General features: G+C 41.2%; 1 protein-coding gene across 1 annotated transcript in view; it reads left to right on the top strand.

Annotated features, from left to right (window-relative positions):
- The window catches only part of ZBTB1 (zinc finger and BTB domain containing 1), a 28,394-nt gene extending 15,429 nt beyond the window's left edge, over window positions 1-12,965 (top strand). Inside the window, exon 3 of the mRNA XM_005417934.2 lies at window positions 7,174-12,965. Within this exon, the coding sequence (XP_005417991.1) occupies window positions 7,174-7,210 (37 nt within the window). The 3' untranslated portion in view covers window positions 7,211-12,965. The remainder of the gene's footprint in view (window positions 1-7,173) is intronic.
- Window positions 12,966-14,420: the final 1,455 nt, after the last annotated feature.

Here is a 14,420-nt window from a genome sequence, read left to right as displayed (position 1 = left end):
AGAAAGGGGAGAAGGTCTGGGTGCTGAGGCAGCCTCGGGCTGGCCACTCATGAATGTTCTCCCCAGAATCGGACAACATCTGCAGGAGAGTGAAATGATGGTGTTTCAGTGCTTCTACCATACAAAAATGATTTAATGTGGAGACAGAACAAAAACAGACATGAAAAAAAATCAACAGCAGTTATCCTAGAAATTTTGCAGTTACTTGAAAGATCGTGAAGGGGAAGCAAAAAATATTTTATTTAAGAGTTCTTTTCCTCTCATTCGTGCTTTTCTGTTGCTATAACATTGTTCCTTTCCGTCTCCTAGTGAATATTAGTGTGTAAAAACACTTAAGGATCTTTAAAACTGGAGGTGTAAGCATTGCACAAGGCGTAGCCAGAAAGAAAAAGATTTGCTGGATGCCATAAGTTATATTTTAAAGTGATTTGCTGTTCTTATTTTTGGAGGACCTCTCTGTGTTCTGTTGTTTTTCCCATTTTGGGAGTGCTATGGGCTGCAATCCTAAGAATTTTTAAGTGGCCAGCCTAGCTCTTAGCTTTCAAGATTTACTGAAAGTTAAAAAGAGGGAATTCATGAAGACCTGGTATGAGCTTTAAAATATCACAAAAGCTATTGAGCTTCTTTTTCATTTTCAGAGGAGATGTTTAAAATGTTAATATATATATACATGTAAATGTTTCCTGCAGACTTGTTTGTTAAAAGAGTCTATACATTTGTGTATAATGATATTTGTAGCCAACAGGTCTGTGGAGAAATCTTGGTTTCAATAAATAGAGTATCATGGAATTCTAAGAATTTATGCTTTAATTAGGGGATTTCTCTATGTAATACTTTCACTTGGTGTAAAACATATAATTCAGCGTATTTTTTATTCAAAGCTGTAGACAGAAAATATATTGCCCTGGAGAATGTATTAAAAATACATTGTTATAAAAATGAATAGTTTGACTATACGATTGTATTAGAATACTCTAGTGCTAAACCATCAAGAGTCTCAGAGCTATTGGCGAGGACGTGAATTTGCTCCTGGAGTCTGTGCCACCTTGAGTCCTGGCAGCCCTTTACTTCTCCCCATTAGTTTCAGCTCTCCTCTCCCCTGTGTGCCACCCTCTCCATTGTCAGAGAGCACGTACCTATGGAGCTGCACAATGCACTGAATCAAACAACAGGCTTTTTTCTATTCCCTGTGGGGCTGGTTTTTGGCTGGATCAGTTCCCTGCTGTGATTCCCTCTCCATCTCTGTGTCAGATCTTGTGCAAACACAATAGAAGGGGTGGCACAAGAGGAGGAATGAGAGGCTGGGAGGGGGCTTCTTAGCTGAAACGAGCTGTACCAGAACTCAGAGCATGTCCCGAATTTAACTCGGTCTCTGTCTCCCCCCAGCATCCTCGGGGAAGCTGAACTCTTACATTCATCTCCTATTTCCTGATAAGGAAAAAGGCAGCCCAACCTCTTCTTACAAATGAGACACATCTCTGCTATCTGCCCTCTTCGTGAGAACTGGAAACCTTCCTGCATTCAGCTCATCCCACAAATATGCTCTGGAGCTTTCTTGGTGTTTCTTGAAGCAGACTGGGTAGTGCTCTGCACCACTGGGTTTGTGTGGTTGGCCTGGCCCGAGGCCAGGAATGAGTTGGGCCCCTTGTCTGCCCAAACACCAGGAATGGCTCCCACCTTCCTCTGGCCTGCCTGCCTTCCAGCTGTGGGCCCAGATGCAGCTGTGGAGCTCCTCTGTTGCCATGTGCCCCTTGCTGATTTTCTCAGTAAGGGGAGACAGTTGTCTCATTTTGGTCTGATGCTGAAAGCTCGGGGTAATTCTCTGTGTAAGTTAAGCTGATGCTGACAGTATCTGTTACTATCCCTGTGTGCTTCTGACTTAAGTGCTGCTCAATCTCAGAGGGTTAAAAATCAAATCTTCTGACTTCCCTAATTCTCAGCTGGTTTGATGCTTGTCGCAGACTTAAAGATGAAGCATGACTAATTTGACTTTATAAAGTCTGCTGAAAGCTAGAAATTAGGAACATGTTTTCAAAAGCTGACATTTCTGTAGTTCTCAGCTACAAACCAGTTTTCTGTATTTTCTTCCAACTTCCAAAAAACTCCTAAAATATTGCTGTGCGGTGTATTCTTGAGACATGTGAGTAGGCTGAGATTTTGTAGGGGAAAGATGCCAAAAATCAGGACACATTTTATAAATTAAGTGTCTTTTGCTACTTTTACAGTCACTTCCACAATTCTGGAATTAATTCTGATTTTATTTTTTTAATGCAGAAAGACAAATCTTAATTTGTAACAGGGCAGTAGAGCTCATGACTCAGGAATCACTTCGTCATGACTATAAATATTCAGCCCTGAAACAAACAGCCCATGTTCCTTTTCATGTACTTGAATGGCCAGTGCCAGCTTCATAGGAGAAATGCTATCAGAATCTTCATTTGGGTTATTTTTACCCTCAAATATCTTGAAGGGTGGGGATTTTTAAATTAATTTAATACATAAGAAAATGTCGTGCATTTTGCTTTTAGAGAAGTGGTTTTCAGTAATTCACACAGATTCCCTGTGTAAGAGTGGCTGGAAATACATTTCTAAAGTTTCCTAATTATATATTAAAGGGAACATAACAGAACTGTGAGATGAGAAATCCTCAGATGGTCCAAGGCCAGGTTTGACTGTCTCTTTTGTGTAGTCAGTGTGGCACACCTCACCCCAGTAACCTTGAGGTTCAGACGTGGTCAGGATCTTTGATTCTCTTGCAAGAAAATGAAAAGGTTTAATCCTTTCCTGTGTCTTCTGGCATACTAAAAACCATAGTAAATCTTCCTGCAGCTACAACCACAAAAACAATGCTGCATGTAGAATTTCCGGTGGGAGAAAAAAAAAAGAAATGGTTCAAGAACTTCCCTCTCTGACAAAGTTCTGCTGCATTTATTGTTTTCACTCAAACTCATGTGTGACTTGCATCAATGAGATTTTGGGGTGTGCTTTTTTTGTTTGCAAATAAGATGTGACTTCAGATAAATATGTCTTCTAGTTCTGTAGACATCCCCAGACTCCTTACAGGGAATGAGTGCATCCCTTATAGGCCTCTAAATCCTGGAAGCTGTGTAGATTGTAGGAAATCCACTGGAAATCAGGACTGTTGTAAATCCTTAGTTTCTCAATTTGTCTGTCAGGCAAAGTGCCACCAGTGTCAGCAATTGCCAAGGTCTCTGCAGCAGCTGCTTTGCCAACACAAAAGATGCAAAAATCAGTCTTTCCCCCTCTCTTTTCCCCCATCTCCCCCGATGACAAGTTTGCTATTTTAGAAATGCATCCTTTCAGCTCTTTTATTTGCCTTCTGTTTTTTGAAAAGGAAGATTAGCTTTCTTCCTGTTTTAAAGCAATGATTAGGGCTAAGAAGTTGCTTTTTTGAATAGCTCTCACATGTTCAGTTGAACCTACACAACTCAGTAATACCTGTTCTCTCCTTTTTAGGTAACCATCCCACTACATTGCGGATGGTCACCAGAGGGACTTCTGCTTCTGACTCCCCAGAAAATGAAAGGGAAAAATAACATACTGTCCTTCTCTCCATGGCAAAAGCCCCAAAGACCATGAAAGTTTGTGGAAATGCAGATAAGCTGGCTAAAAATAGAGTTTGCTGAATACCATAAATTGCTTTTGGTTTTGGCAGCAGATACACCAGACTTCTGGTGTCGGTTACGCTCCTCTTACACAAGTTGTTATTAGGGCTTTTATTTAGGATGCTAAAGATGGTGCCCTGGTTTCTTCCCTGCCTGTGGGTTTCCTACTGGTACCTACTGGTAGAGTCCCAGCTTCCAAATTACTGAGGTTCTGGTTTCTAGCCATTGGTTATTGAATTACTTAGAATAAATCAGAAACATTTTAAGAGACAAAATCTAAAGTATCCCTCCTTTGGGAAAAGGATAGATACAGTAATATTTTAGGAGGAAGAAATACAAGGTAGGATCTCTTGGAACTGATGAAGAAATTGTCTTAGTATGTCCCACAGCCCAGGAGAGAGCTCAGATGTCTGAGCTACATTGTTATCAGGTGAATTAAATAGAAGTTGTGTACACTTACATATGCTGTAAAATATGACACTTAATACTCTGCGTGCCTGGAAGTCTGAAGGTTAGCCCCACCTAGTCTGCTTTCAGATGGATTGTGTTTCACTTAGATTTTACTGGCCATTGCTGACACAGTCAGTTCTGCCAGAAAAGACAGAGGTCCTGATGTACAGTAACTTAAAAACGGGAAAAGATCTCAGTCAAGACACAAGAAATTTTACAGTAATTGTTACAGTTCTGTCAGCTTTAGTTTGTTGTGCAAAGAGTTAAATAGTTCAAAGGCAGTTTCCTTTGGAGAATGTTTATTTGATCAAGTTCAGTGTGGCTTAGACCCCAAATAGAAATACCAACTTCAAACAGAGCACTGCTATGAGAGAAGGAATGAATAGTCTGTGGCCTCCCAGACCTCACAAGCTATGTTGGTTTGTTACACAGAGTCAAAACAAAGATGTCCCTTAGAACACATATACATTAACTCAGTGTATTTCACACACCACATCTTTTATCTCCCATCTACTTCTCTCCCTGGTCCTTTGGGCTGTGACAAGGCCACTGAGATCCTGGATGAACTATAGTCTCCTCAGTGAAAAGCACATATGGTATGATTGGACCATCCAAGCTACTTAGATTGTTAGAGAGTGTTAGGGGAGCTACTGCTCCTGTTTACTAAGACTGAAGTACTACATCCTTTGGATTTTGGAACAGTGCTTATCTTTGCTTCTTGGTTCCCTTTACATTGCAGGAAGCAGGGTGAGGAAGAGCCCAGTGGGTGCTTCTCTTAGATGGAGCCTGGAAGCTCCTGTTGGCTGAGGCGTGTTGTTGTTTTGTTTCTTCAGGTCCTTAGCTGGCTGAATCTTCAGACTTCTAATAAATGCACTAAGCCTTGAAAAAGCATTATTAATGCACGATGAGATACACCAAGTTCAGCCACTGAACATAAGAGTGGAACCCATGCAGATGCTATTAGCGCAGGAACCTGGTATCGAGCCAAATCTGGAGAGCCATCTTTGATCTGTCTCCAGATCCTCCTTTTATTTGTAAACATCCAGCTAATCACAGACTTCCTCTGACTTTGATGAAGTGGAAGGAGCCGCATCCTCTGTAAGCGCTGGGAAGGGCTGGAATTCTGCAGCGGCTCAGGATGCGGGGATGGGGGTTCCAGCGCCATCTCGTGGCTCGCTGGGACCACTCCTGTCCCTGCTCCCAGGGCTGGAATGCTCCAGTTTGCTGGGAGAGGGCGAAGCAGATCCTCCCGCGGCTGTGCATCCCCAAACAGTTCTGTGCTTAGGGCAGCTGGGCGGTTTGAGTCTGCGAGGAGGGCACAAGGTTTTATCTCAGATCTCCCTTCCTGTGGGCTGCAGGCTCCCGGCAATGCCGGCGGCTCCATGTGTGCTACCCCCCACCCCACCACAGTTGGCACTGATTAGCAGTGTTTCTGCTGTCTCATCGGAAAAATGTGATTTAATATTCACAGGCAGGCCACCTTCCTGCACTCAGAGGTGGTCCCACACAGCACAGCCGATGAATTTCAGGGAGGTGGTGGAATGAAGCTCAGTCGTGTGTGTGAGTTGTCCATGATTTGGAAATGACAGAGATTTTGGACTGGAAAGTGCAGGCTGACATGGTAATGAACAGCAATGGCAAACACGGATGTCCAGGGGAAAAACAGTGCTCACATGCATACTGTAGTTAGAACATCTTTTTTCCCTCCTTTGTTAGTTTACAAAAAAAAAAAAAAGGACTTCCTGACTTCTGAGCTAGTCATGTAAGAGTTACTTTGCAAAAACAGCACTGGTCCAGTGAATTCCCCTCCAAGAATTTAAGAATGTGGTAGGCAGACATATGGCCTTGCTGCCAGAACCAGCAGTACTTTGAAGCAGCAGTTTGCCCAAGATGTGTTTCCCCTGTTCACATTGCCCTCATGGCACAAAACAAAAGCCTTTTGTCCCAGCTGGCTTTTTTGCCCACCTTAAGTATGTGACATGGCACAGAGGGCAGATGAAATAGCAGACAAGCCTGGGCCTGGCACATGCAGTGAGTGAGGGCCTGGCCATGGTGCACACCAAGGTGTGGAGCATCACTCGAGGCTTTCCTCTGCAAGGTGTGCCAGGAAATTCAGCCCTGAGCTGGCCTTGAGGATGCTTTGGCAGGTAAGTGATGCAAAGAGCTGCTCAGCCTGGCTTCATGTGCAGCCTCTGCCATGTAGACACAACCACTTGGGCCAGGGCTGCCACAGTCTGATAGAAACACCAAGTATAAGTTATGCAGAAGTGGCACAATCATATTCTTTCTTCAATGTGGTTCACATATCCAGAGAAAGAAGTCAGTGTGCAAAAAAAAAAAAAAACAATAACCCTGAGGATTGTCCTCAAAAGTTACAACCATGCATTTCCAGTTTCTTGATTGTTCCTCTCAGACACAAAGCTGCTCATATTTGTCATGAACTAGTATGGTTGAAAGAGACTTCTTGAAATTGTAAATATTTATAAAATTTATCTGCATTTAACCTAAAATAAGAATTTGGGGGTTATGTGGGGGTGTGTGTGTCGAGTAAATACATAACAGTTACCTCTGAGTTAGGCAAGATAAAAAAAACCACAACCAAAAATACAGTCAAATATGAAGCAGTAAGAAATATTTCAGAGTTGGGGTGTTCCATGCTGTGAGTGGCTGAGGGGAAATAATACTTGTGCAATTTTTGGAGCATCCACTAAGCCAAGCCATAAACCACTGCTGGAAAGTAACACATACAGTATGAAAACATCCTTCTGGGAGGTTTGGGAAGTGAAGTTTTTCTTCAGCAAATCTGTAGCTGTTTTGAAAACAGAAGGCAAAGGAAAAAGAAGCAAAAGTTTCTGAAACAAGATGACAACGTTGTTTAAGGTCATGTTCTGGTGGGGTAGGGGTTGAAGGAAATGTATGGTTTTTTAAAAGAGTTCCTGACTGTGGTGGGTGCTCTGAGTATAACTGAAGGATGGGTATTTAGAGCAAAACCACACATGGTGAGGTGGGAGGGACCACATCATGCTAGCAAATACAGTACTGCAGTGTGGGCTTCTGACTTTTAATATTTTTCTTGCATTTCTTTTCTGCATGGCAGTAGTGAAATAGGGACTTCTAAGCTTCTGAACAACTGAGAGAACCAGATTTGGAGAAGACATGAGGAAGAACTGGTCGGCAAAAGATTTCATAAAAACTCAGAACCTCGTGTGCCAGATCTGAATTGGCACCACCTTTGCTTTTTTGACATACTGCAGCAGTCGCAAAAGGCACCAAAGCAGTCAAATTAGAACATGCAGTAAAAGTTGTTTTGGACTCTTCTATGTATCATAAGTCTTACTTCTTTGTGACTATTACTTACAGCTGTAAGAAACAAATTCAAAGTCTTTCATGGAGCAAACAGCCAAAAGAGGCAGATGCCAGGTGTTAAGGGCTGCACTGAAATGAATTTGCAAAATTTCTGTCCACACGCTGGAGTGCTCCTTTTCTGAAATGTGGCTTCTTAGAGTTGCTGTCAAAAACTGTGTAGATTTTTTAGTTCAAACATTACAAGTGTATACTCATGCACAGTGCTAAGCTATCAAGTGTTAAAAAAAAAAAGAGTTAAGTGGTGAAAAAAAATCTTAAAACTGAGGACAGAGGGTCCCTGAGAAAGGACAGGATGGTGAGAAAGATCCAGCTGACATGATTTCCCCTGCTGCCATGATCATCATTTGCAAGCTGAAGAGGACCTTCCATGGAGCACAGTGCTTGTATGTGGAGAGTAAAGAAATGGTGCTCTGGTCTTTTAAAAAGAATGGTGAAAATTTTTTACCAACAAGGAGATGAGTAAATGTAAAATAATCTTCACAGGGCATAGGGGACACCTTGTTCTGGAGCTAAGCCTTGCAAAAGCTGGCTCAAAGAAGAGAATCAGACGTTCATGTTCAGATTTGAACATTTTAGGAATAGTAATGTTTCCAGCTAAATTAATGGGGGGAGGGAAAAACCCTAACTAAAAAAGCAATAAGGCAGTAAGTGTTCCAAATTAGGGCAAGCATGAATTATAAAAATATCAATTTCTTTTGCTTCCCTCAGACAATAGTGGATCAAATTAAGACATGTAAGCAGACTAAACATGCTGATTATATTCTGCTGTAGTTACATATTTTACTAATTCTACTCATGATTATAAAAGGATGTTTCATTGTTCACTATAACTGTTATCTCAAGAAGAGTCTGTCTATAATTTTATTTATAATTGGCATCATTTTCATTACTGTTGTTACAAAGTGTGTACAATATTGTCTGTATTGCAGCTTGTATAGGGCATGTGTCTGTGCTTGCTTTACTCTTTTTGAGTTTATAAAGTTACTATACAAATGCAAGAAAATATGTTCAGATATCTTTGAATGTGGTTCCTTAATCTAATTACATAGCCCCCAATATTTCAGCATATAGATGTTGAAGGTATCAGCTCTATTAACACGTAACACCTCAAACATTAATGCAGGTATTTGAAAAGCCTCCAGTGCAGCACTGGGATGCTGACACTTTAGTCCCAGTGGCTGTATGGAGTAAAGGAGAGGATGGTGAATATCTGGGCAAAGCTGGATACCACTGGGGACTCTGTAGGGAGAAGGCACAAGATACCTAAGAGCAAATGGGATGTGCTTTCTATAGAAAACATGAAGGACTTTAAGGGCAGGACCACCACAAAGCAGAGGAGAGAAGGGAATACATTTATAGCATCACCTTCAACAATATACTAAGTGTAGGACATCTAGAACAGGCTGTGACTGTTCTGTAACTTAGCAATTGCTTCCAGTCTATGTAGAGTACCAGTAAAGACATTCCAGGTTAGTTATCATCATCTTTAAAGCTTATTCTGTGCTTTGCAACAGTATCTTTAATAAAATACTCTTACAAATCTGCTTATTATTCTGATTTAATTCCATCTTATACCTGAGTTGATAACAGTCCTGGCAACAGGGTGAAGGTACCACCTGCTTCATCGGCTCCTGTGTTTTTCCCATTCACCTGCTAATGACAAGAGGGAAAACAGAGATGAATAATTATCAAATAATCATAGAAATGAGAAAACAAGAGGAATTCATATCATGCTACCACTCAATTATTATAAAAATTGTTGACACTAAGCATATCAGTAAATCTGACAGATTAATCACATACTGATCTCTGAGTAAGAAGTATTGGTCTTTGCCTGTGTTTAACTACACCGTTGATCTTGTTTAAGACTTAGCATAATTTTCCAGCTTTACAGTTGCTGCCAATAATTGCAGTATGTTGTTTAACCCCATCATAGCAGTTCTAGATAAAATTCCCTGTTTTCATTTATTTACCCCCTGGACCATATAGAGTATCCTTTTAATATCTTCAAACAAGACCAAGCAGAGTTCAGGTACATTAACAGATAAGATTAGAATTCAGAATAATCCTGGCAAGGTGCAGATGGGATCTGATAAGACATTATCTAATAGGAACAAGTGCAAGCTGGAACCATTAGCTATCCAAGTAAAGGAACAGCTGCTTAATTTCATAGAATCCTAGAATCCTAGATTTAGGTTGGAAGGGGACCTTAAGGACAATCTCATTCCAGTGCCCTGCCATGGGCAGGGACACCTTTCACCAGACCAGGTTGCTCAGAGCCCCATCCAACCTGTCCTTGAACACTCCCAAGGATGGGGCAGCCATAGCTGCTCTGGGCAACCTGTGCCAGGGCCTCACTCATCCTCACAGTAAAAGATTTCTTCCTTATATCTAAACTAAATTTACTCTTTCAATTTCAACTGAAAAAACCCCCCGATGCATTATTTTGGATCATATTCTGAGAATTAATCTGCAACATCATGATGTTGCAAATAAAGGTAAAAATGGAAATGTAGAAACTGGAGTGTCATCTGCTTCTTCAGAACCACCAAGGCAAGAGCTGGTAACGTCTCCAGTTTTGAGCATAGCACTTGAAAACTAAGAGACAAAGTGCATGCAGAGAAGCCAGGAGAAAGCAGTGAATGTCTGGAAACCAAGAAGACTTTGCTTCTGAGTACAGGTTGAGTAATTTTTAGTCATTTTACAGAAGAGATGGTGGAGAGAAAACACAATGATTTTCATATAAAAATCTGGTTGCAAAGAAAAATGGCACAACTGTTTCTCATATCCAAAGTCAATATGAATAAAAATAATTGCCTTAAATTGCAAGAAAGGAAATCTTGGTTAAACACAAAATGGGACTAAATGACCTGTTGAGGCCATTTCTGATCTGATTCTGTGATTGCTGGAAAATGTTTTGCTTTAAAGTCACTTGCTTAGGACTCAGTAGAGCTGGTAGTGGCTGCAAGGAAAGGAGGCTGTAGTTAAAGGAATAAAGAGCTCAGTGCCTAAAATGCACAGCACACCAGTTTATCTAGTTAGCACTAGTGATACTAACTTCAGCTTTTAATCATGCCTTAGCAAACTGGCAGAAGTCTATGTAAATAAATGTGCTTAAAAACCACTTAATTATAAAATAATTATTCCTTGAAGGATCAAGCATTAGTTTAATCAGTGTTGACAACTTCCATGATTTTATTGAGTCTAATCAATCTGAGGCTGCCTGATTTCAGTTATAAGATGGTGTAATGAGCTATTTTGTTTATTAAAAAAAAAAATAGACCTGCAAACTATATGGAAAATCCTAAAAGTGTAATCTGAACATATGGTAAAAATTTAAAAGCCAGAAGGTAAATAAAGCCACTAGGTTTATAATTTTAGGAGATCTGACTCATGAGTTTTGAACTCCTGGTTTGGCAGTATGACATTACAGTGCCCTATATTCTGCTCTTCTGACTATTTCCATAGTACTGATCGCGCATTTGTGTAATTTGCCAAAAACCACGTTATACAAATTTGCAGAACTTTATTTGTTAGTCACAAAAACAAAGGAGCACTTATATAAGTAAGATGATGTCTTGTGGCTGCCCTTTAAATTAACAAGGAGCAGCTGTGCACAAAACCTGGCGGTATATAAACACAAAGTTACATAGTTCCCCCACATACACTATGGTTTTTAATGCAACACCTTGTTAGAAGAGTCTTGTCATTTTATACACTGGTAGTTCTCGTCTGAATTCCAGGTACCAGACTTACATTCACAAACATAAACAAGATGAAGAATTTCAGTGGTGAAAAGGTATTGTGACAAAGTATTACTAGATCTTAGACTAGCAGTTGCTTAGACTTTTCTGAACTGATTGCTGTATTATGAAATAATCCATTCTCACTGATAGAATCTGATCTATGCAATTTTTGGGACAGTTTTACAAGGGAAATGAGTATTAGGGAAATGGATACCAGAACTTAAGATCTAAGGTCTTCTGACTGCCAAACCTGAAAAAATCATTCATTGCATTTCAACTTTATCTTAATGATCCAAGTGGCTGATGTCTGATTGAACTGTAGCTTGGGTTCAGTCCTATTTTTATACTCCATTGCCTTATGAAACACGTGGGGAAAAAAATCTTCCTTTTATCATGATAAAGATAAGGGTTGAGTTTTCATTTCTGCTCCAGATACTGAGCTCTTGCTTCACTGAAGAAATCTAAATATCATCTTCATTTCTGGCTGGGTGGTGTAATGGAGAATAGCCTACAGCATATTACATAACACTGCTAAACAGGAAACATGAGTGCATAATCAATCCTAAACACAAATAAATGGATCAGAAAGAGGCCTGCCACTGCCAGAGGTGCCAAATTGCTGCTCTGGAAGTTGCTGTGAAAATATGGCTTACAGATTTGGATGAGGGAATAACAGCCAGTGTTTTGTTAAAGGGAAAATCAGACTTGTGCTGAAGTCCTCCCCATAAAGCTCACTCTTTAATTTCTGAACCAGTTGGTTTGGCTCACCTGTACCATGATTGCATATGAAGCAACATAAAAGGGAATCATGTGGCTCTTCCCATATGAGAGGATGACTACATGCATGAGCTGGTTCACAAAGTGCTGACAAAAAGCAGGTTGGTAATAGCTCTGCTGAGAAGAGAGAATATGTCTAATGAGGTTTTGGAGGTTCCTCCCTCTCGTTAGACTGGACTTTCTCTAGGGACATCAGTAAGAGGTGATGGCAAGAACGTCCTGTGAACTTCTGACTGAATAGGAATGAAAGGTAAAAACCAGCTGGGACCTAGACATGTCATTGTACAGAGGAAAACAGCACCTGTGTGCCCAGCTGGAAAAGAAATACTTCTGCAACAACAGGCTAAACAGCCTCAGTCCTTTGGATTTTTCCTTAGGATGTCTCTTTACACCAGTAGCATTAAAATGGTGTGCTCATGTGTTCCTCCAAGATCTTTTCTCCAGATTTACGACAGCACAACTCTAATGATGCAATAAACAGGACTGAGCGAGTACTCTCAGGGTGAGTAGTAATCCACTCAATGCAAACACCTCTTCAGCAGGTTACCAGCACCTGTGGTATCAGCACAACCATATCAGGGCCACACTAGTTATTGGGCAAGGAAACACCAAACAAGTTTTGTCTGGAGCTGTTGTATATATTTTGTGCCTGGGCTGATAAAATATATAGTTTAAAGCTTTGGACCAAATAAAGGAAATGTCACTTCTAAATTGGATCATCCTTGTTAGATTATAGCTATAGTTAAATGAGACATCAGATTAATTTTGCTGCCAAGACTGTTTATTGTGTTAATCAATATTGTGTTATTTCCTACTCCTCTTGTTGTCTCCATCTACTGTTTCTATAAATATGTTTTTGAGGCAGGAGTCTTCTTTTTACTCTGGAATAACAGGGTCTGAGTTTGTACTGCAGCTATTAAAACAGGTTTCTTGTGCATTATTAGTGTTCCTAAGGGACAGTCCTCACAAGGATACAAATAATAAAACAACATCAACTTTTCAGCTGAAACAGAATTTATTATCCACCTCTCTTTGTATTGCCCTGGCATTTCTCCCTGTCCCACATAATACAATCAACTGAATGAAGTGGCAGTGAATTACAGGAAGAGATGGTTCAGTGATGAATCAGTCGCTGGTCTAACTACAAGAGAAACCGACACCCTTCCCATCAAAGAAATATGCACACAGGATATACAGAGCAGCTCCTGTAGGCAGAGACAGCTGATGGTTCCCATTTTCCAGTGACTTCTTTTGGATTGCTCCAAGGTCAGAACCCATGTAAAAAAAAAAAAAAAAAAACAGAAAAAAGACCAGGATCCACAGAAGACTAAGAGTTATTTAAGCATATACAATATGTATAGTCAGAAATCCAGGCTCTTCCATCACAAAACTACACATGTAACACAGAGAAGCGGTGGAGTTCTCGTCTTGTAAAAAAGGCTTTGAAAAATACACTAATGGAAACAAGGATGTTTTTGAACAGTAGTTACAGTGCCTGTAATAATTGTGTGAATACAAATCACTGGGGGAAAAGCTGTAACACGTTTTCTATGAGGCCAGGTACTGCTGAAAGCTGGAGACAAAACTAATGAAAGAGGATTTAAATATACAGTGACATTAATCCTTCTCTCACACAACTCCCGAACTCTACGGATAGCAAACTTTTAGCAACACTTTAAAAGGAGCTGAAAAGGAGCTACTCACTAAGATTCCATATTAAAAAAAAAATAAATCTCAGGATGCTTTGCCCTCCTTACTAGAACTGGAATATTTTGAAGTGTTTGTCTCAGAGTACGGAGGCATAATTTGGAGAAACCACAGCGGATTTTCATGTTTAATATATTTTCATCAAAGCACTTTCCTACCTCCGAGTTAATAGCTCCATAGCTTTTGCTAAACGTAGGCGTGACGACATCTCACATTAGCACAACAGACAAGAATTTGGAGGCGGTTCAAGAATGGTCACCACGCAGGAACACGCAGCAACAGGGCCCCCAGAGCCCCACCGGAGCCATTCCCTGAGCTCTGGTGCCGGGACACGAGGGGACAGCTCGGTGCCATTCCCTCAGTTCTGAGGGGGGACAGGACGGGAGAACCCGCTGCCATCCCCCGAGTTTGGGTACCGGGACAGACACGGGGCGGGGCTGTTGTCAGCCGGCCAAGTTCAGGCGAAATAAGGCTAAACACGGGCTCGGTGGGACTTTCCCTCAGGCACTTTCCCTCAGCGGGAGGGCGCGGAGCGGTGTGAGGGGAAGCGTTCCGCCATGACAGCGCGGGGGTCGCCGCGGCGGGGGAGGGATGGCGGCCGTTCCGGCCTGACAACCGGGGGGGAGGCTGAAGGGAGGTGTGTGTCTGTGTCAGGGAGGGAGGACGACATTTCTGCCTCCCTGCGACCAAATAAGGGCAAATTCCCCAGTGCCGGGCTGAGCGCTCAGGAATTACAAACACCGCACAG

Source organism: Geospiza fortis, unplaced genomic scaffold, assembly GCF_000277835.1.
Source record: "Geospiza fortis unplaced genomic scaffold, GeoFor_1.0 scaffold23, whole genome shotgun sequence".
Lineage (NCBI taxonomy): Eukaryota > Metazoa > Chordata > Aves > Passeriformes > Thraupidae > Geospiza > Geospiza fortis.
This window is presented reverse-complemented; position numbering and strand designations above follow the sequence as displayed.